Source organism: Alligator mississippiensis, chromosome 8, assembly GCF_030867095.1.
Source record: "Alligator mississippiensis isolate rAllMis1 chromosome 8, rAllMis1, whole genome shotgun sequence".
NCBI classification, from domain to species: domain Eukaryota; kingdom Metazoa; phylum Chordata; order Crocodylia; family Alligatoridae; genus Alligator; species Alligator mississippiensis.
Window position 1 is genome coordinate 63,605,995 of NC_081831.1, and position 20,392 is coordinate 63,626,386.

At 40.9% G+C, this 20,392-nt stretch overlaps 2 protein-coding genes across 4 annotated transcripts in view; one reads left to right on the top strand and one right to left on the bottom strand.

Annotated features, from left to right (window-relative positions):
- Positions 1 to 13,685, bottom strand: part of C8H8orf48 (chromosome 8 C8orf48 homolog) — a 55,680-nt gene extending 41,995 nt beyond the window's left edge. For 2 of the 3 annotated variants that reach the window (XR_002090350.2, XM_019487857.2), the window contains exons 1-3: positions 13,323 to 13,588; positions 4,290 to 4,531; positions 2,244 to 2,360 (exon numbers count right to left, since the gene is read on the bottom strand). Coding sequence is in view for 2 of the 3 variants with exons in the window: in XM_019487857.2 (XP_019343402.1) it covers positions 2,244 to 2,360; positions 4,290 to 4,491 (319 nt within the window). In the remaining variant the exon portion in view is untranslated. The other variant, XM_019487858.2, reaches the window with a different exon arrangement.
- On the top strand, positions 7,439 to 19,562 carry LOC109283252 (uncharacterized). Its single transcript, XM_059733121.1, has 5 exons — positions 7,439 to 7,543; positions 9,319 to 9,401; positions 13,560 to 13,815; positions 17,421 to 17,515; positions 18,321 to 19,562. Exons 1-5 carry the CDS (start codon positions 7,439 to 7,441, stop codon positions 18,718 to 18,720), a joined length of 939 nt encoding a protein of 312 aa, XP_059589104.1. The 3' UTR covers positions 18,721 to 19,562.
- The last annotated feature ends 830 nt before the right edge of the window (positions 19,563 to 20,392 follow it).

Here is a 20,392-nt window from a genome sequence, read left to right on the forward strand (position 1 = left end):
TATCTAGCATGATTTTCCCTTAGTTCTCCTGTTCCCTACATACCTAAAGAAGGACTTCTTATTGTTCTTCATTTCTGTTGCTAGTTTAAATTCAGTCACCAACTTAGCCTTTCTAATCTTCTCCCTACAAGTGTGGATGCCCCCTGCCTCTGATCGCCCTCCCCACTCCCCGCAGCCCCAAGCAGCTCCTTGCAGGCTGGAACCCATCATTACCCATGTTTTTCCTCCTTTAAAGGGAGAAAAGCTGTGTTTTTCTCCGTTAAAGGAGAAAATCCATTTTTTTCTGCAGCAAATGGAAAACCCAGATTCCTGGTAACAGCTCTGTGCCTCGGTCATCATTCCTAAGCATGTCACCTTATATCTAGCACACTCAACATAACTGAATCCATCTTTTACAACATAAAATCATATGGAAATATTACATCATTTTCCTCAGTTTTGGGCCCCAACAGCCCTCTTCCTGAGGGGGGCCAGGGTCCTCAGGCCCCCCATGTACTCGGCCCCTGTGCCTGTGAGCTAACGTATGATTTGTTCACATTTAACAACGTTCTGCAGCACTATCCGCAGAGTCATACTTCAATGCATTCTCTGTTAATTTTACTAAGTTTACTGAGGGGACTTTAATTATACAGCAGCCTAGTTCCAGGTGAGCTTATCTACAAATATGTAAAAAAACCAAACAAACAAACAATTAAGAGGTAATCAAGAGAGTCTCCACGTAGATAAAACAATAAGAAGTTCCCAAGGTCATAGACTAAAGATTCATTAAGTCCAAGGGAAACAAACATTTATAGATCTGAGAATATGAAAGTTATTGTGATTATTTCACGAGTAAGTTAATATTCTGGTTTTGAAAGATAGTCTATTGCTAGTTGCATGATTAATACTAATAGATTTGGGGTTGGCCAGGTAATCAAATCACAGCATTCTACAAATTCAATAAAGAGACCAAGGTGTGAATCCCAGGAAGCACTGAGATACTCTTAAGATGAGTGCTAAGATGGACAGACTGAGGAGCCTGGTATCATTTCTTACCACTGATAGGTTATCTCAAATTAATAAGAAAGCAGTTGAGTGATCTAAAGAACTTAACTACCAGTCCACCCTATTTTAGCCATAAAGCATGGCCCACAAAAGTAAATTTGTGAGGAACTCCAAACATTTTAAATGGTTCGAAAAGATTAAACCGGCTTACTCTCAACCCCAAGAGAGATTTAGTTCTCCAAATTGGTAGGCTCCAGGATGTAAATAGCTATCTAAACCAGGCAATTACACATTTATGATACATTTCTGACATTTTTTGAAGGATGCTCTTAGAGAGGTTCCTCAGACAAAGCTTCAATACCTTAGTAAAAATATGTTTCATAAAACTATATCTGCCATACATGGTGCTCCTGAGTTCATTAACAGAATGGTCAGAGCCAGAGAGTGGGAGTCAGGAACACTTAACACTGACTTATCTCTCTCTGGCTACTGGCTACACAATTAAAGATGAGTGGAGTCTGCCTCTTTATCTTCTTAATATGTACAAAGAGTATAAATGGAAGTAGGTACCCCTATACCCAACTAAAAGCCATACAGCAGCATTCTACTTTGGTGCAAAGATCAATCTCAGTCAACTGATTTCTGAATCAGAACATTAGAGGTATCTCACACAGCTTTTGAGAGTCTGCACTCCTTTCACATATGAGATTCAGGAAAATTTACTTCTGCTTCAATTATCTTTGTCCTATTACTTTTTTTTAAGATTAACAATAGTAGTCACGACCTCTTTTACATAAAAAACTTGGAGGAATTAAGCTCCACCCACTGCTGACATTGCTACCAAGCACATACAAATAGCATCCTTTCACCCTCCCTCTCCCACGCTCTTCTCAAATACTGCTACATTGTCCTTGCTTCTGTCAAAGCTGGTACACTGCTGCCTCCCTCAGTGGGGGAAAGGAATAGAAATACCACAGTCTTGAAGCAGCGCAGGTTATAGCCAGTGAATAATAGAGCTGGTCAAGAAAATAAATACATTTCACATATCAGAAAATTAGAGAGAAACAATTAAAAAAAAATCAAAATTTTCCAACCAGGTCTATAACTGGTCAACAAAACTAAAGGGAAGAGAAGGGAAGTTCAAAATTCTAAAGTGTATTTTTTTTAACTGAAAATTAAACTGTTGTCCAAAATGTATTGTAACTAATAAGAAGTAAAAAAATTCAGGTAGCTAATCCTAATACGGATTGTGACCTCACCTGTTCGTGTTCTCATGACAGGTTTGCTTTCTCCAGTGCCAGCTGCTTTATTTTTGAGACAGTTGATCCATTTTCCCATCAAATCTTTTTCTATAGTTGCAGAGTCTAAGAGCTCACCTATAAAAAAATGTGATCTGAGAAAGTCAAAATGAAATAAAGTACAACCTAATAGGGAAGGCAAAAAATTCTCCATCTGGATGTTACAAATGTCTCCCTGTGAATGGAACACTGTAGGCAAGGGAAAAACCCCCCCAGACTATTGGCCTGTAGAAAGGAAATTTGTGGATTAGCAGCTTGTAAAATTACCCAGGCTCTATCACATAAAAATATCTTAATTTGTTCTTCTCTACTCATATGAGAAAAAAATAGTATAAGATATGCAAATGAAAGAAAGTTCCAGAGACAAATGTAGGTCCAAATCTGCAGTGCACTAAGCACCTTCTGCGAGTTACTAAGAGCCCTAAAATGCCACTTTAATTGGACTTGATGGAATCTTCCACCAAGTAGACCCAACATCAGGGACTGCACACCCTGCACTAGCACACATATACAACACAGTAGAAAATCATAGGTAGAAAATGCTTTTGTGATTTATTTCCCATTCTACAAGCTCTTTCCTTTAACTGGTATTCATCATTGTAGATCTAGTGCTTTATGGAGAATCACTTTGGCAAAGAAAAAAGGCCATATCACCTTTTCTTTAACTCATCAATTTATTTTGCATTTTACATGTGTAAATTGAATGATTAGTTCTCTGATGCTAAAAAGAAGGATTTCACTAGCTGTTAATGGAGTATTTAATAACATTCTATTAAAGAAGGAAGGTTTTATTAAAATGTGTCCACTATGAAAACAGATTCAAAACAAACTTACTCAGCTTATCATCTCATGAACAAGCCACCAAAGCAAACATTATCTTATTACACGGATCTTTGACAATTTGATTTTTAAGGCTACCCTTCTGCCCCTGGGCACAGATGGTTTCTATTTCAGATATATGAATCTGAGGGCAAATTTTGGCCTATAACGTAGAGCTTGTGTACCTAAAGAAGTTTTATGGTGAATCATTAACTGTCACAATGCTGGCTGTTATTGCAGAGAAAAAAAGAAGAATGCACTAGGGAGATCAGAAAGGGAAGGAAAGACACTAAAATGGGTGTCCACAACTGGATAAAATGCATATGCTTGCTAATATGTTTTAACTAACAGATCTTAAAACCCCTGTGCTGACAAGGCTATCTGTTTTCTAACATAAGCTATTTGGTCATGGTGAACTCAATGTGGGAGCCCAGGCCATGATACAAACATACGTTAAAAACCTGTATTCCTTGTCAACATCAGCTTTTAAAACATGTTGGCTAAATGCTTTTTAGATAACATTTTTTTAAACTCTAGTGAGGACAAATTCTTATTCTAAGAATATATATGTTTGAAAAATACATTGATCAGTAGCTTGAATATTACTTATATCCAGCTTAAATATAAAGCAAGATAAGAGTAAAAGGGCAGGACAGGAACACTATCCTGGAAGTCAGGATAAGTCAGAAACTTTAATTAGAGACCTGTTAAGTAAGATGGTCTGTCCCCGACTCCCTTCTCCTTTTAATCTTACCTGCTGCAGGCTTGTTCAGCCCACAATATATTTTTGAAACTTAATATCATCTACTTCCAAATGCCTTTAGTGATGGAAATTCTACTAACCTTTTGGGAAGCTACTGTAGATTAGCTATTTTTCCAGTATGGCGATTCTGAGTCAAGGTAACTTTCAGATCTATTTATCATAGCACTAGAACTCCAGTACATAGAAAAACTGAATAAGGGCTTCCCAACCTAAATAACCTGTTTGACACAGTACATCTGCATTAAGTCTTGGTAGAGCAAAAATATATCTCTGGCTGAGCAAAGGCAGAGTTTGAGGATTCTACTGCTTTACACAGCAAGAAAACTGGAGGTAGTTCTTATTTTATTTTGTTGTTATTTTTGCTGATCTGCGCCCCCACTGTGTAATTTTAAGACTAGATGAAATACGTGGTAAGCTTTGCATACCTTCATCATTTTGACTTGTTGACTTCCATGTGCTTTCAGATACATCTGACACAGCAGGACACTCTGAGTTCTCTGTGGTACAATAAGATGCAAATGGTTCGTTTTCATATTGTTTGCAGGCTTCTTCCTCCTCACTGAAGGACTCAAATGTATCATCTGAATAATCTGAAATACAGCTACTGTAACTACTGTCCAATTCCATCTGCTTGTCCTCACAGCTTCTGGGTCACCATAGGATAGTACTAAAAATAGTAATAAAAGGTAATATTCATAACAGAGTCAGTAACATAACTGTAGTAGAGCTACTAGCCTGGCAATTAGCAGTCCAATTTACATAGCCATCTTACAAAGAGATGTTACAGGATTCAGCCTTCCTCTGTGTGTTCAAGGATGCAGCTCAACTCCAAGTTTTTTGTCAAAACATGAGGATGAAATAGTTATTTCAAGAATTTCCAATACATCAAATAAATTTGCAATGCATCCAAGTATTTTTTACATCATTGCAGACATTGCAACCTTTTAAAACACTACTGCACAGAAGTACGTATCATTACTTCTGCCATGACGTCACCAAATGATCTTATTGCTGCAGTTGCTTATGAAAGATTGAGCCATATACTTTGGTATTTTAGTATGAAATCTATTGCAGAACAAACACATTTCATTTCTAAAAATGTCCAGAACCAAACAATGTGCAAAGGTAGTTACATTCACTTCTAAACATTTTTTTAAATTTATAAACAACCCTTAAATTGTGAAATCCTTAATTAGACAAAATTATCACTGAAGTCAGTGGATATTCAGTCAAAGTAAAAACAAAACACTAGATTCTCTCAACCTTATTCATAGAAGGGCTACTCTCATAGTATGGCACTGCTTCATGCAAGCCAAGTTCAAGCCCTGAGTAAAGAATTCAGGGTACCACCCCTTTACGATGATGACTACCTCCTCCAATTTACTTTTTGATAGCTCATCTTTCACGACAGAACTTTACAAAAATGCAACTGTGCTAGTAAAAATTAGTGTAAAAACTTTAAAATGAATTACAGATAACAGTTTCTCATATGAATGTAAAAACAAAAAGATCAAATGTTTACATTATGTTGCTGTGGGTTTTCATACCTCTCATTAGTCGTTTAGAAATGCAAACTGTCCTTGGTTTACTCAACTTTATGATGTGGAAAAAAAAAGGAAAAATAACAAACACCATGTCTTTGATACATTCAAATTAATGAAGGCTTATCCCAAGTCTGAGGGAAAGAAAAAGCAAAACAAAACCAAACTACAAGGGAAAAACAAACACTCATATAGGTAACTAGTCATGAAGAACTGATCTCACTTACTTTATCCTCTCTTTGGAAGAAACACTGATTAGGACATAATTCCATTCTATTCAAGAAAATGCTCTGCTCCACTGTATATTTGAGATACTATAATAGCATTGGATACAGGGAAGTAGAAGCACCTTGATAGAGTTTTTGTACAGCTTACAAATGTCTTTGCATGATAAAGCACTCACAGATACTCTTGCCTCCCTGGTCTTCAGTTTAGAATGTTTAATAAAATATTAATCCCATATTTCTTGAGCAAAAAAATTTGTTATCCATTTTACACCCAATTTGCATTTCTTGTTCATTCATGTAAAACAGATCAGTTCCAAACTTCACATCCCCAAGTTTCTTTCTTTAAAAAAAATAAATTAAAGGAAACCTCTATTTAAATGCAAATTAACCACTCACTGAACAAAAGATAACAATTTAACAAAACAAATTATTCCTTAAAGAAAAAGTAATTATTTTTCTTTAAATGAGGCTAAACATTCTCTACTCACAGACAGGTACTTCATGTTAAAAATAACTTTGTCAGTGAATAGAGCCTTTATACTGAAGGACCCAGTTAATTTAAAAAACAATTGACAAAAATGACCCTTTAATGGAACAATGTCCAAGTGTATGAATAAGGCTCTGATTTGAAAACCAACAAATGATTATATTTAAGCAAGAGGGCAGCGCCAGTGAAGTATCTAGAAGATATGTGGAAGCAAATCTTCTCCATGAGTAAGCAAATTGTGGGTAAAACAACATCATAAAGGAAGAGGATAAAGTAAGCGATACTGGTGTTTTAAAATATTTCCAAGAGTAACATGAGCATGTCACTGTCATTGCCTTCTTGATAACATGAGGGGGTTTTTTAGTCACAAATTCACGTGCTAAAAGATATCAGAGAAGTTGCGCTGGAAAGGGCCTCTGGAGGTCATCTAGTCCAACTTCCGCCTGCCTGAGGCAGATTCATCCCTAGCGAAACCATCCTATACAAATCCTTGTCTCACTTATTCCTAAAAGTCCACAACTTAACCCTGTTACACAACTACAAGGCAAATAACACCCTAACCTACCAGAGATAAAGCAGCGGAACAACAGTGGTCAACGTCCAGCTTCTGCAAGAGCTGTTAAAATACAATCAAGAGATCCAATAAAGGGAACATGCCCCTCACTACAGAGGAAGGTAAAAACTCCCACAGTCCTTACCAATCTGGCCATGAGGGAAAATTCCTCTCCGACCCCAAAGGCAGTGACTGCTCTGTCCCTGAACAGAAGGGCAAGATCCTCTTGTCAGGAATCTCTGGGTTTTACTCCCAGCAGGAGCATCAGCACACTCCTGTCACTACTTCCACATTCACAGACTATTCTTAAATGATACTATGTTCATCAAACTGGTACAGGGCAAAAGACTGATGTGGAACCTCACCCAATCACATGCAACTAACAAAGATGCTTCCATTTGCAATATGCATTTAAGGTGACATCCTGGCTCTTATATCTATTGGTCAAGGGATGTTCTGCCATACTCTTCAACAGTCAGAATTTTACCGGGATTATTTAGCACTGCACTGAGCTATGCAAATAAATTAAATTACTAATGCCAGTGGAAATTCCTCTTCCACACAACTGAAGGACCAGACTCAATTAATCACAAGCTTAATCCTTTTTCCCACTGAAATCATAAAGCAAGAGTAACCTTAGTGAACCTTGCTGAGCCCATCGCCTAAAAACAGATAAAGAAAAATCTGCAATACAAAGATTTAATTTATAAATTGTCTCACATTCAATGTTCTGTGAAAGTTTTCATTTAAGAGTAAACTAACTACAATGATCTGCCTGCAAACAGAAGAGCAGAATGAAGAGTCCAATCTTGTTCTCTCTGGCAAAACTCCTGATGACTTCAATAGTGGAGAATCAGGACTAAAAATACAGGTATTACACAATGAATTAATCTGAACCTAGTTTATATATACATATTGGTAATTTCTAAAAAGAAATAGAAAACCTTTTTATGCAGGTCAAGTTGCAAATCTACAGGTACAAGATTGGAGACTTAATACCTTTGCAAAAGCATTATTTTTATCAATGTTATCATGTAAATTTGAACAGCTTATGCGAAAAAATCATGGAACTTTTGTAATGATAAAATCAGTTTTGGTACCAGTATTTGGTTTGAGATAAACCAATTTGTAATTTTGTAATGTTAATCCTCTAGAATTTCATTATCTGCCCTTAACCTTAAGTAGTCTCGTGTACATTATAACTGTAAACATCTGACATGACAAGATGTCACATTTATGCATTAAATAGTGTCATCATCTTTACAAAGCAAATGTATCCAATAATCTATCCAAAGATTTAGACTACATAAGGGGTAAATTCTGCCATTTGGCAACCACTGATTTCAACAGTATATATTGTCCCTGACTGATACCAGTGCATGCCCCAGAACCAAGATCCACTCAACAGGACCTGACATCCCCATTCTTCCATGCTTAGAACCACAAACGTCCATACATCTCCTGTGACCATGTATATTAATTCTGAATCAGCTAACAATTCCAACACAGCCTAACCCATAGATAATACCTTCCCTTTGCTATAAGAGACTCTGCTCAACCATTATTTCAGCAATCAAGGAAGTTCTTGCATTAGCTCAGTAGAAAATTTTACAAAATTCACTTGGCAAGAAGCACCATTCCTAAATTGCAAATATTTTTCTTTTAATTTTGGTTAAATATTTTATTTGTTTCCTTTTTATTTAGAAAGAAGAAATGTGTTTTGGCATCTAGGGCAGAAAGAACCCCTAGGTTCTTTTCCCAGTTCTATACTTGTGAATTTCTGAAAGCTTGATAAAGACTTTAGGGCAAGATTTCCAAAGTTATTTAAGATAGGGCTAAGACAAACAGAGCACTTAGGCTCAAAAATAAAGCAAAAATAAAGCATTTTAGAAGACTTTAAGCTTACTAGCCCTTGGAGTGGAAGCCAAAGTCCTGTCCTAAGTTTCTAGGGTCTTCATACAGTTCAGTGGGAGACTTAAGTACCTCATATTGCTAAAACATTTAGCATTCTAAAGCATGGAACAGCACAGTCTGCGAGGAGGATGCAATTCAAGCACCTCATTCAGGACCCTCTCCTAAAGACATATGCCTACCCCATTTCTTTTAAAGAACCGAACAAGGCTCAGTCATATTTTAAAACATGTGGACAGAGGAGACCACCACCCTCATATACCTGTATTTTTTCAAAGGAAAATGATAGCCGAGATGGCCTACTAAATCAGGCACCTTGGGAAACATAGCTGAAGGAACACCTAATTTCTGGATTCCAACCATGCTTACTTAGGCCTCAGCTAAATGTCCTAATCCTGAGCCCTGTCAAGACTGGGGCAATTCTAAACCTGTGCAGAGATGCAATGCTACACACCTAGAGAACTTTACAGTTAAAGAATAACGAACTTACAGATGTAAAGAACCTCACATCTGGAGCTTGGGCACCTCTGAAGTTAGGCAGCAACTGAGCAAAGATTTTTTTGAACTGTGGTTTTGGATATGAGCCCCTAAGTCCTTTCTTGGGTCTAGCTAGTTTCTAGCAGTCTTTTCAAGTCCCAGATCCAGTTAGGCTTTGGATTCCTACCGATTTCAATGAGAGTTGGAGACCCAATGAGTTGATTTTTAAAGATGCACAATTCTAACTGCTTTCCACAGGAGCTGCCAGTACTTAGTATCTATGAAAACCAAGCTGTGTCCTTATACCCATCCGTAAAAGGAGTACATTACACATGGAGATTGTAAGACTCAATTATGTTACTTAATGTATTAAGCGCTGAGAATCGCTTCTGGGAGTGCAAATAACTTTCATGTCTTATTTTTGGCTGCATCTGTTGACAGTTGGAACAAGTAACAGCCTGTAATAGTCATAACACAAAAGGATATTAGATGGTTACAGGGTTCCTATTTTGCTATAATGATGATCCAACAGTCAGAAAAACTTTGAGATCTAAGCTTCTAATATTAATAAACATTAAAGTAATTCTTCTGCTCATTACACCAACATTAAAGCAAGAGGGAAACTAGTTAATGAGATCGGGGTTACCGAATAATAACAATAAGAAATGCTAACTGAGAGCCAATTAGTTCTCTTATGCACAAGCTGACTTAATGTCTTGATGCTAAGCGAGGCTTTGTCCTCAGTGAATATACGGGCTAGGCAAGAAGTGAACAAGAGGGATATGGTGAAAGAAGGAACTGTTTGAGCTGGAACCACCTCACAACTTCAGATGGGACCAATATCACTCTGCCTGTACAATGGCAGCATTAGCAGAAAAAAAGGGCTGTACAGGGCCTGAAAATAGCAGAGTGCCAAAATTACAGATAAATGGATTTTACAACCCAAATTAAAGTTGCATCTGCCTCTGCAAAGTCTTATTTGGTCATAATGAGGATGCAGCAGATAGTTATTATGACAGCAAGCTCAGCTCCCTATTGAGGGCTCTTGGAAGGGAGGGATGAGAAGACATTGTTTGAATTGGTCTCCTTGCCAACTGCAGCAGGGACACCAATTTCATCAACGCAAAATAACAAGTTTCTGTGGTATAAGGCCAAAGGAAGGGGAGATGATTCCAGATGAAGCTCCAAGGAAAATAGGTTCCGTCTTCCCTTTTGATAAACAAGAATACCTACCCTAACTGGACCAGCATGTTCTCAAATTATTTATAGTTCTAGCAAATCAAATCGGGCAAAAAACTCTTCTCTGTGTAATTACAGTAGCAGAAATCAAGGCAAACTAAATTTCCAAAAAAACACCCCAAACCCCTTTGTGGTCCCTTCATTTCTGGGCAGGAAAAAATATTTTTTAAAAGCTTTAAAAGCCTTCTCACAAGGTATGATACAGCATTAGCTGACAAACCTCCTATCTGGAGCAGGATTTCATAGACAATGTATTCAGGATATTTTTTAACAAGCCTACTCTGTTGGCACCAACCTGAGGGCTCCTTGTAGTCTTAGCAGCAACATGTTTCTAATGAGGAGCCACTGTTGGCAAATTAACTTGCACAGTGGTTGACTGTGTTTCACTTCCAAGGTATGTAACTTGTTAGGTGGAGGGGAGCCAGATCTACATCAACCACACTAATTCTACCTTCCTACAGCTCCCTCTCTTCCCCAAGGACTCTAACAGTAACACTTTATATCTTCCTCTCAAAATACTCCCTAATTTTATAGCAAAGATCATTTTTTCAAAAAAAAAAAAAATCACCTTTTTTGTTAATTTAGCTTGTGTCACCAAAAATATATGAGTTCATCATAAAAGTTTGCGAACACATTGAGAACTGGCAACTCACCGTGCATTAAATTAAGATTAAAAAAGGCAACTGCAAAGCTACCAAGTACTAAACGACAAATTAGAGAAACTACTGCTTTTCCTTATGTGACATTGAGACTGCACCTTGAACTGTATATCGTATTCTGAGCCAGCGTTTCTCAACCAATGGGTCGTGACCCAAAAATGGATCACAAGAATATATGAAAGGGTTGCGAACAAACTTTAAAAATGGATCAACAAACTTAAAAAGGGACTGTCCTTTAAAGGAGAAAAATGTGGGAAACCATGGCTTTTCCCTGGCAGAGTTCCAGCCTGCAAGGGGCTACTTGGGGCCTTGCATCCCCATACACCCACCCTCTGCCCCCCACACACTGTGGGGCTGGGGCCCGGGGGCGGGAGACAGTGCATCAGGAGTGAAGAGTACTGGGTCAGGACTGGCCATTGATGTTTACAAATAACTCCTGATACAAAAAAAGTTTGAGAACCACTGTCCTAAGCAACCCAATACAACACTGATACACAGAGTAGAGGAAGCTGTTGTGACTAGGATGCCAGGAACTTGTGAGGGTTCAAGCAGTATAGCCAGCAGGGTTAGAGATGGTTAAGTCGGGAAGTATAGCTTAGGAGGGAGACTATAAAAGATTGTAGGGGTATTTCTTCATGGGTTGCAAGAGCTGACAAATGAATTCCCTTTAATGAATTAGGGATGCAGAGGTGTTTGATACTGGGGAGGTGGTCTGGGAGTAACGAGAGTCTTGGCAGCTGAGTAAGGGAAAACAGAGCAGAGGGCACGCTGCACAGGAGTGTTTCCTGGACTCTCCTCTGCCAATCTTTCACAGAGGAGGAAAACAACCATTTGAAACATTACTGTCTATGCACAGAGTGAAATAAGCTGTATTTGCATGTAATGACAGCTACCAATTTCTCAGTGAAAACCATAGTACTTTCTCTGATGAGTTTCCAGGCTTGTCTACACAGAGAAGTCTAATTTGCAATTTGCTGCAGCATACTAACTACGCTTAAAATGGTTCACTGTAGCAGGTCCATGTAGCCAGGTGGCTCACAACACCACATGAATCATTGCATCCACACAGTAAAGATTTACTTTATTCAACGTTCAGTCTTGTAGCAGTTTCGTCTTTCTTCTAGGAACTGTTCATTGAGGAATACAGACCACAAAGCAGTCAGAAGCAGCTATGATTTTAGGACTTTGGGCCAAACCCTCAAATTCCTAGAGTATTATGATGGGAGGGAAGAATGTTTGCCTCTGGGAAAGTCAGACAGACACACATCTTATGCCTGGCAGCTTTCATTCACCAGGACTGCAAGATCCCAAAGCTCATTGGACACTGTAGTGAGGATGTTTCCCCCATTACTACAAACACAGCCAATTTCTGCCTGGGACACAGTCAGACACAAGCAGCCCACAGCTACACAGTGCACAGGATGCACTAAACACTGTATTCCATTGAAACTACAGGGGAGGGAAAACTGTCAGGAAGCCACGGGAGGTGATGGAGGCAGACTGAAGTCAGGCTCAAAAAGGGGCTGGAAACATTCAAGGATGATAGATCTATTAATGGCTATTACAGAGTGGTTGGAGAGGTTTCCTTTGGCTTCTCTAACCCAACAATGGTGGATGCCAGGGAAAGTACTGAATAGGAGATAGATCACTCTAGAGACACCTTGTTCAGTGCTCGCCTTTTATAGCATCTACTTCTGCCGCTGTCAGAGACAAGCCAGTGGGCTAGAGGGACCATTGGTCTGACCCAACATGGCTAGTCTTACATTCAAATGTTCAGAGAGGTGCACTTGCTAATGAAAACGTAGGATCACATCACGTACCACTCATTCCTGTCATCATCCCCACTGCGAATGTAAGAACTGCCAAGTACCGGGTCAGACCGCAGGTCCATCTTGCCCACTCTTCTGCGTCACACAGATACTCTCTGCACCTCTTCGTTTACGCGCTCCCCATCTGCAGCCCCAAGTCCTGAGACTTCCTACTCAACCTCCTCCTAGCCCTAGCCAAGCTGGCAATATACCTGACCAGGAAGGAGGCTCTGGCTGGCTCTACCCCCGGGGAATGCAGGGCTGTCTTTCTGTCCCTTGCCTGTTCACATCCCCGGGCAGTCATTCGAGGGCCAGCGGACACTGTTCAGTGTCCCCACCTTGGGGCACTCATTTGGAACCTTTGACCTTACTCCCATCCTTGTTTTCTCTGTAGTTGTCCCCCCAAAATCAACAGGTGTATACTCAATATCCCTCCCCCCATAACAGGGGGGCTAACAATTGCTCCATGAGAGTCAAGGTCCCGTTAATTCTATGAATCAAATAGGCCCGTGTCACACAGCTACTCCCTGCACCGTTTCATTTATGCACACCCCACCTGTGGCTCCACCAAGTCCTGGGACCTCCTGGTCGGCCTCCTCCTGGCTCTAGCCAAGCTCGCAAAGAGGGATTTTCCCTGCTGTCTGGGTTGGTCTAATACAGAGATACCGGATTTCCCCTCAGAAGCGCCTCAATGCTTATTTGCATCTTTCTGCGTGTACTTATTTGCATCCTTTGCTCCGGTAGTTTTTCAGCAAATCCGATCGTGTCCCGTTTCCTAACTGAGACCTGGCAGGGCTGAAGACCGGCGGCGGAGAGCGTTGTGCTTACCCCAGGCCTGTGGACCCGGCCCGGCGCGGGGAGCGGCCTCCCCTCGCCTCCCCTCCCCCGGCTCGCGGCGCCGGCTGGGTCCCGCCGCCCGCGCTCCACTTCCGGCCGCCGCCGCCGGGGATGCGGGCGGGAGCCGGGGCCGCCCGCGCGCCTGGGGCGAGGCGGTGCTGGGGGCCGTCCCTCCCCGGCACCGGGCGCTCCTCTCCCGTCACCCTCCCAAGGTAAAGCGCTGCAACCCGCGCGGCCTCGCCTCAGCGGGCAGGCCTGAGGGAGCTGCTGGAGGCCAGGCCCGGCCCGGCCCGGCCCGGCCCGGCCCGACTCTCCCCCCACCTCCCACGGATGATGCCCGCTTGGGAGCGCTTCTGAACCAACCGGGATGATATTTGGGAAGACGCCGCCTGCCCCCGGCTTCCCATCGCGACCGAGGGATGGGCCCTGCACAAACACCACCCGCTGCCCCTTTCTGCCAAATCGCTAGCGAAAGTAGCAAATAAAACCCAAACTGGCCCGGGGCCCTGTCGTTTCCTCGTTTAGGGCACCGGTTTGTTGTGGTAAAATTGACTTGTGTATTAGTGACTGAAGACAAGGGTTTTTGCTTCCTTTTTAATTTCCCTTGCGAGGGCTTCAAGTAGACAACTCCTTGTAAAGATGACCCCCCCCACCCTTTCTTGGGTTTTTTTTGGGGGGGGGTTGCACAATTCAGGGAAGGCTGTCCCCAAATCTTAGCGACTTTCCCATGACTTTCCCACGGGCTGTGACATGCCCGTCACAGGCGTGTTTCATCATATTGTGCCGTGTTTGGGCGCCACATCAAGGTCACGTTTAGCTGCGAGGTCCTGGGTCTCCTCTCGTTGCACCGGACACGTTTGCAGAGTCCAGATCCTGAAGGTGATCTGTGATTGCCAACATTATGCAAGTTGTATAAGGCGACAGGCTGTATATTGTGATGGTATGGCAGAAGACTAGAAAAATGCCTAGCTACAGTAAAGAGTCAAACAATTCGACCGTCCTGTAGACTGATAATGCGCATGCTTTAGACCAACAGTTCTTGGACTGGTTTACAGAATAACAGCTGGCATCTGCAGAGAGCTGGCTGCTCATACAGCACACACCTTTCTTGTTTCCGCTTGACCCATTTAATCAAATTAAAAGAAGATCCTCTCATTAAACAGTTTCTCTGTTCTTTTTTCTTCCATCCATGCAATTGCTACAGATGTCCACAGAGATGATGTGTGATTGTGAATGGGTGGGAAATCATCCATGCAACAGGGTCAGTCAGTTGCATTATACTGTACGAGAGGGGAGAGCTCCACAAAAACGATCATTTATTAAGATGTTGTTAGTGTGATATGTGCATGCGGGAGGGGAGACACCACTATTGATACTTAGAAATGTCTGTAATTTGTATTAGTAATATCTGTGACACATTAAAAAATCCCAAACCTAAGGGTTCCCCCTTTTATTGATTGTTGCTTACTGTATTTCCATGTTGGGGTGGGGGGAGAGGGAGAATAGTAAAGCAAACATCTTAGCAAAATTACGAACTGAATAAGAACAGAATCTAAAATAATCCAAGATCATAGACTGCCAATGTTCATGGTGGGGGACATACGTGATCAACGGATGGGTCCTGAAGAAATATCACCCCCTTTCCCTTTTTTGCAAATCACTAGTGAAAGTATTAAATAAAACAGAAACTAACATAGGGCACTGCAATTTCCCTAAAGACTTCCTCATTTATGTCACCCATTTGTTATGGTAACAGTTGACCTTAGTTCATTATTGACTTAGGTTTTGAATTGATTACCTGGAGATGAAAGATTTTTTGCTTCCATTTTAATCTTCAGATCTACCCAATCACTTTGAAATTACATTTTGGTACATGAAAAAAATAGAATATTGTATCAGGTTTATTTGTCCAATGTTTATTCATAGGAAAGTACAGTCTGAGTTGGAAGGATTTGATTTGAAGATTCAATAATTCTTTTCATTAGTCTTCCTTGAAACAGGTCAGTTTGTCATTGCAGTGTCCCTAGATGGTTAATATTTTGAACAGCATAATTATTTGAATTGGTATTTGTTTTAAAAGATTTGAAGGTGCTAGAGGGTATTAAAATTTGTTATTACTAATGCTGTATCATGGATTTGGTGCTATTCAGAACCAAAGGAACTGACAGCCTTTTAATTCAGCTCATCTCTTCATCATATGTTGTGTTAAATTTAAACACATTTGTTGAATGTCTTGCTACTGGCAAATTATTTTTGATGTCTCCTTCCGGCAAGACTGCAATATCCCTTTAGCCATAAGACTGTAGAAGCATTCATATTTGCTAGATATATGCATTTCCCAGGTAACCGTAATCCAGTTACTGCTATGGACAGAACTAATTGGGCTCTCATAATGAGATTCATTACCCAGTGGTGGAATTATGGCTAATTCCATTGACATCACACCACACTCTGATGCTGGGTAAAAATTGATATAACTCATTAATGAGCTACTCCCCTGTTATTTCCTTCACTTTCCTGAGGTTTTGCTATTTTATATTATATGAAAATTCAGGCAATATGAAGACTGTTTATACTCAGTAATTATGAAAGACAAATGCAAAAACTCTTTCAAACTTGAGGAATAAGTGTTTAGAGACCAACAAAATGATTGTTTTTTTTATCTGCTACCAAGTAGGACCCAGACTTCATCCATCATTGAGCAGAGTGGATAGCTTAAAAATATTGCACAGAAAATGATCGGGAACATGTGTCTCTTGAGCGGTTATTGCATCAGGCCTGCTGCATTTGAAAATGGTGGTTTCAATTCCCATTAATCCACCTTCTCAATTAGGAAATTGACTGATCTGTTGCTTAGAGTTGTTGGAGACTGGCAGTTGTCCATGGTGCATACAGATGAAATGTTATTAGCTGCCATTTCTGTAGTTTTAAGTAGACAGGAATTAAATGGAGCCATGGATGAAATGAAAAAAAAGTTTAACAGAGCAGAAAAACATTTCTGACCTGTGTTTGTAGAAAATTGAAGATTTTTTTTCTAAGGGATATATGTTGAATTTTTTTAGCCCTGAAAAAAAGGCCTCAGTCATATTCTGGAGGCCATGGAAACATTCAGTTGATATAATCTTAGAGAAACTTGTGGATTAAAAGGAGGATTTGGCTGAAGGACATGTTGCTTGTCAAAGTCACTTCATTTAATAAGTATCAGGTGTAGCCAGAAGGGACAAGAGATTCCATGTTAAAAATGTTTGGAACTTCTGTCATGAGCCAATGCACATAATCATTCCATTACTGTAAGGGTATTGCAGCAACTAGCAGGTGGCTGTTTTTAATTATGCCTTGCCTGACTGTTGGAAGCCACAGTAGGGCTCTGCTTGCACTGAACCCCAGTGTAGGATGGACTAAAGATCTGTGTGAAAAAGGGAAGCTGTCTCATGGAAGCAACCCTATTATTTTGTACTGTAATCTTGACAGCTTTTGTACCGTATACAGATGGGTATACCTATGCTTGAGTAAGTATCTGGATGAGAAACCTCTAATGAAAACCCAGGTTGTGAAGGAAGGGAGACAACTGATTTAGTAGTTAGCTTTTTTTGCTCCAAGTCAATAACAAACCTGTTGCTTCCATGTTTTACTAGAGAGCATTGTGGTGCTAGAAGTGTTGCTGTCATTGAGATGACACACACAACAATAATGACCACTTGTGGTTGTTAAATAGCCTGTGTCTGTTTTCACAAAGGCTTGGCTATTAGTTTTGGGTATCTTGGCCACATTCCAATTTGGATAATTAAATTCTGCCTTCCTGTTTTTTTCTGTGCAGTTTCAACTGGGTATATTATTCACTTTCTGTCCTGACAAGTGCTGTGAAACAGCTGACGTGTTCCTCCTTGCCGTGGGAGCTGCATATGTAGAGTGGTAATTGCTTTACTATCCTTCCCTTCTTACAATTACTGTGTAATTAAACAAATATGAGTGATGAACTAGACCAGAAATCAAATAGCACAATCCCAAAGCTGGTTTGAGGAGTTAAAACAAAGCTAATGAAAAATCATAGGAAAATGCAGCCCAGTTCCTTCCACCAGCACTCCGAAATGACTGTAGACTCAGTGAAGAACCTCAAATGTAACCATCTTTTTGCATCCATTTGAAATTCATACCTTAATTAAAAAAATAAGTGGGGGTATGGAAAGAAACCAAACTCTGAAAATACTCCAGCTTAAAACAAATTCATATTGGAGACTTAGATTTTGATGGGAGCATGCGTGAGTTCAAGAACCTGTAATACTATTGACAGCAGCATCCAGTGATTTCCTGCACCCCTGGTGTCTCCCAAGTTTCCAGGGAATATGATACCTCATCTCTTTGGAAAATGCATCACCTAAATCAGGGCTGTCCAAATTCTTGGCAGCCAGGGGGTGCGTATCGTGAGCTTCAGACAGGGCGCCATAGGCCATGCAGGTAGCTTAGGTCTCCCCCGCTGCACACACAGCCTCATCCCACTCCCAGAAGACCCTGTTTCTTGGCCAGGGATGCCATACAGACAGCTCCCCCTTCCACTACTATGTGCAGCACAGGCAGCCCAGCTCCCTGCCTTGCTGTGTGAATAGCCCAGCACCCTCCCATACAGCTAGGGTGGCCATTCATCAGGTTTTATAGAGGACAGTCTGGTTTTATGGTCCTCTGTCCTCTACCAGACACCTTTACGTCCTCTATTTTTCAGCACTCAGCAGCACCCCCTCACCCTTGCCGCTGACGCCACCATGGCCACCTGCAGGAGCTCCTCGCTTGGCCCACCACCGACACCGCTGCGGCTGCCTGTGGGAGCTCTCCACTCAGCCCAACCCCACTACCAACACCGCTGCGGCTGCCTGCGGGAGCTCCCTGCTCAGCCTACCACCGCCATCGACACCACTGCAGCTGCCTGTGGGAGCTCCCTGCCCCCATTGCCGACACTGATGCCACCACCTATGGAAGCTCACTGTCCTGTATTCTTGAGGTACCTCGATGGCCACCCTACATACAGCACCGGCATCCCAGCTCCCCTGTTTGGCAAGCAGTTCCCCACTCTGCTATCATGCACATTAGGAGCAGCCCAGCTCCCCACCACCATGCATGCATAGCCCAGTCTCCTCCCCCACTGCGTGTGCAACATGGACACCCCAGCCCCCTCCTGGAGTATCACCCCACCCACAGGAGTGGGGGCAGGTAGCAGAAGCTAGGTTGCAAAGGGGGAGCTCAAAGACCCCAGCTGCTGCTGCATCAAAGTCAAGGAGGGGAGCAGTGGCTGGACAGGAGTCTACTGGCAACATGTTAGCCCATCATGAGCCACATGTCACCTGCAGGCCACCAATTGGACAGCCCTGACCTAATTCATGAAACTCATCTTACAATTCTTGCCAATTTCTCCAACAAGTTCAAAAGAATATATGGATATGTATATCTGCTTATCAAACAGCACTTGGCAGGATAATTGGTTCAGTAACAAAGCACATTGGGTTCCTATTTCCAATACTAACTTTTTTAAATAGTTATCTCTACCTCAAAGTCCTTTAAGTTTCTTTGGTCTAATTTTCTTCTCTCCCTCATTTTCAAGGTGTCATTCCTCATTTATACCATTGCAAGAAGAAAATAAGATGTTATTTGTCTGATGGCTTAGCATTTTTTGTTTCCTCCAAAAGGGAGTATTTTAGTTTTTTAACCCATTCTGCATTTACAGATACCAGTTGCCTGAGGACTTTTGCATTTTTTTTCTCCGTGCAAAATGGTTGGTTAGGAAATATTGCGAGTACCTTTGAATATTGACACTTTACACTCCAGTGTTTTAACATAGCACTTCTACGATTTAATGCATTTCTGTGGATAGGTGGCTTGAGTTTATCCCTGAGCATTACATTAATCAGAATTTGAGAGAGGCGAATCCAGAACATGCATAATAAATGTTTCAGTTTTGCTCGTTTTCTTCTCTTTTTCATTTGGTGATTTTTCTTGGACAGTTTTGAAAAACCGGCTTTCTGCTGTAGGGAGAGCTTTCCAAAGGGGAAAACGAGAACTCATCACAAGTTTTACACAGATCAATACTGGAGGCAGCTAATCAGCTTTCTTCAATAATAGGTTGACTCCCTTTGGAATGTCAGACTCTATTTCAAACTGATGAGTCATTTTGACACTTCAGTAAATGCCTTCATTAGAAATTGAAGCCTTTCTATATAAACATTGTGTTTAACCCATCATTTATTTAGCTACCATATAAACAAAATCTTTAACTGGATTCTTAGGTTTTATACATGCTAATAGCCATGTTATCTGAGTGCCTTACAGATACTAAAATAACATTAGCAGTGATTTGGTTCTCTTCTTACATCCCTCTGTTAATTGGAAAATCCTTTATTGGAGAAATCAAAGTTGAAAAAGTGATTTTGTTATGAGGACACTGAGAACTGTGGTCATGCACATCTTTTCTGGAAGTGAAATATACAGTATTGGGCAGATTATTGCGAAACCTCTGTCTCTCCTGAACACAGCTGTCATTCATTGTTTCTGAAGAAGAGAGCTCCTGAAGAAGGCTCTATATGAGGAAGAAAAGGTCCTTGTGTAGTTTGGGCTTAATCCAATGAGAGCTTTGAAAATTAGCACCAAATTTCTGCATTTGGAACCTGGTTGCAATCACTGCACTATTTTCTTTACAGTATTTTTATAGGTCTGCATACCTTGAGCAGACATGTCCGGCAAGAGGTAATTATCTGTCCCCATGATGTATGGTCTGGAGGGCTACCTAAATCAAACCACCAAACC

Bases quoted from the DNA above. Each gene is read 5' to 3' on its own strand.
- LOC109283252 (XM_059733121.1), top strand. From the start codon at position 7,439: ATGATCTGCCTGCAAACAGAAGAGCAGAATGAAGAGTCCAATCTTGTT. The intron at 7,544-9,318 runs GTATTACACAAT...TGCTTTCCACAG, and splicing joins AATCAGGACTAAAAATACAG to GAGCTGCCAGTACTTAGTAT. The intron at 13,816-17,420 runs GTAAAGCGCTGC...TTTTCTGTGCAG, and splicing joins TCTCCCGTCACCCTCCCAAG to TTTCAACTGGGTATATTATT.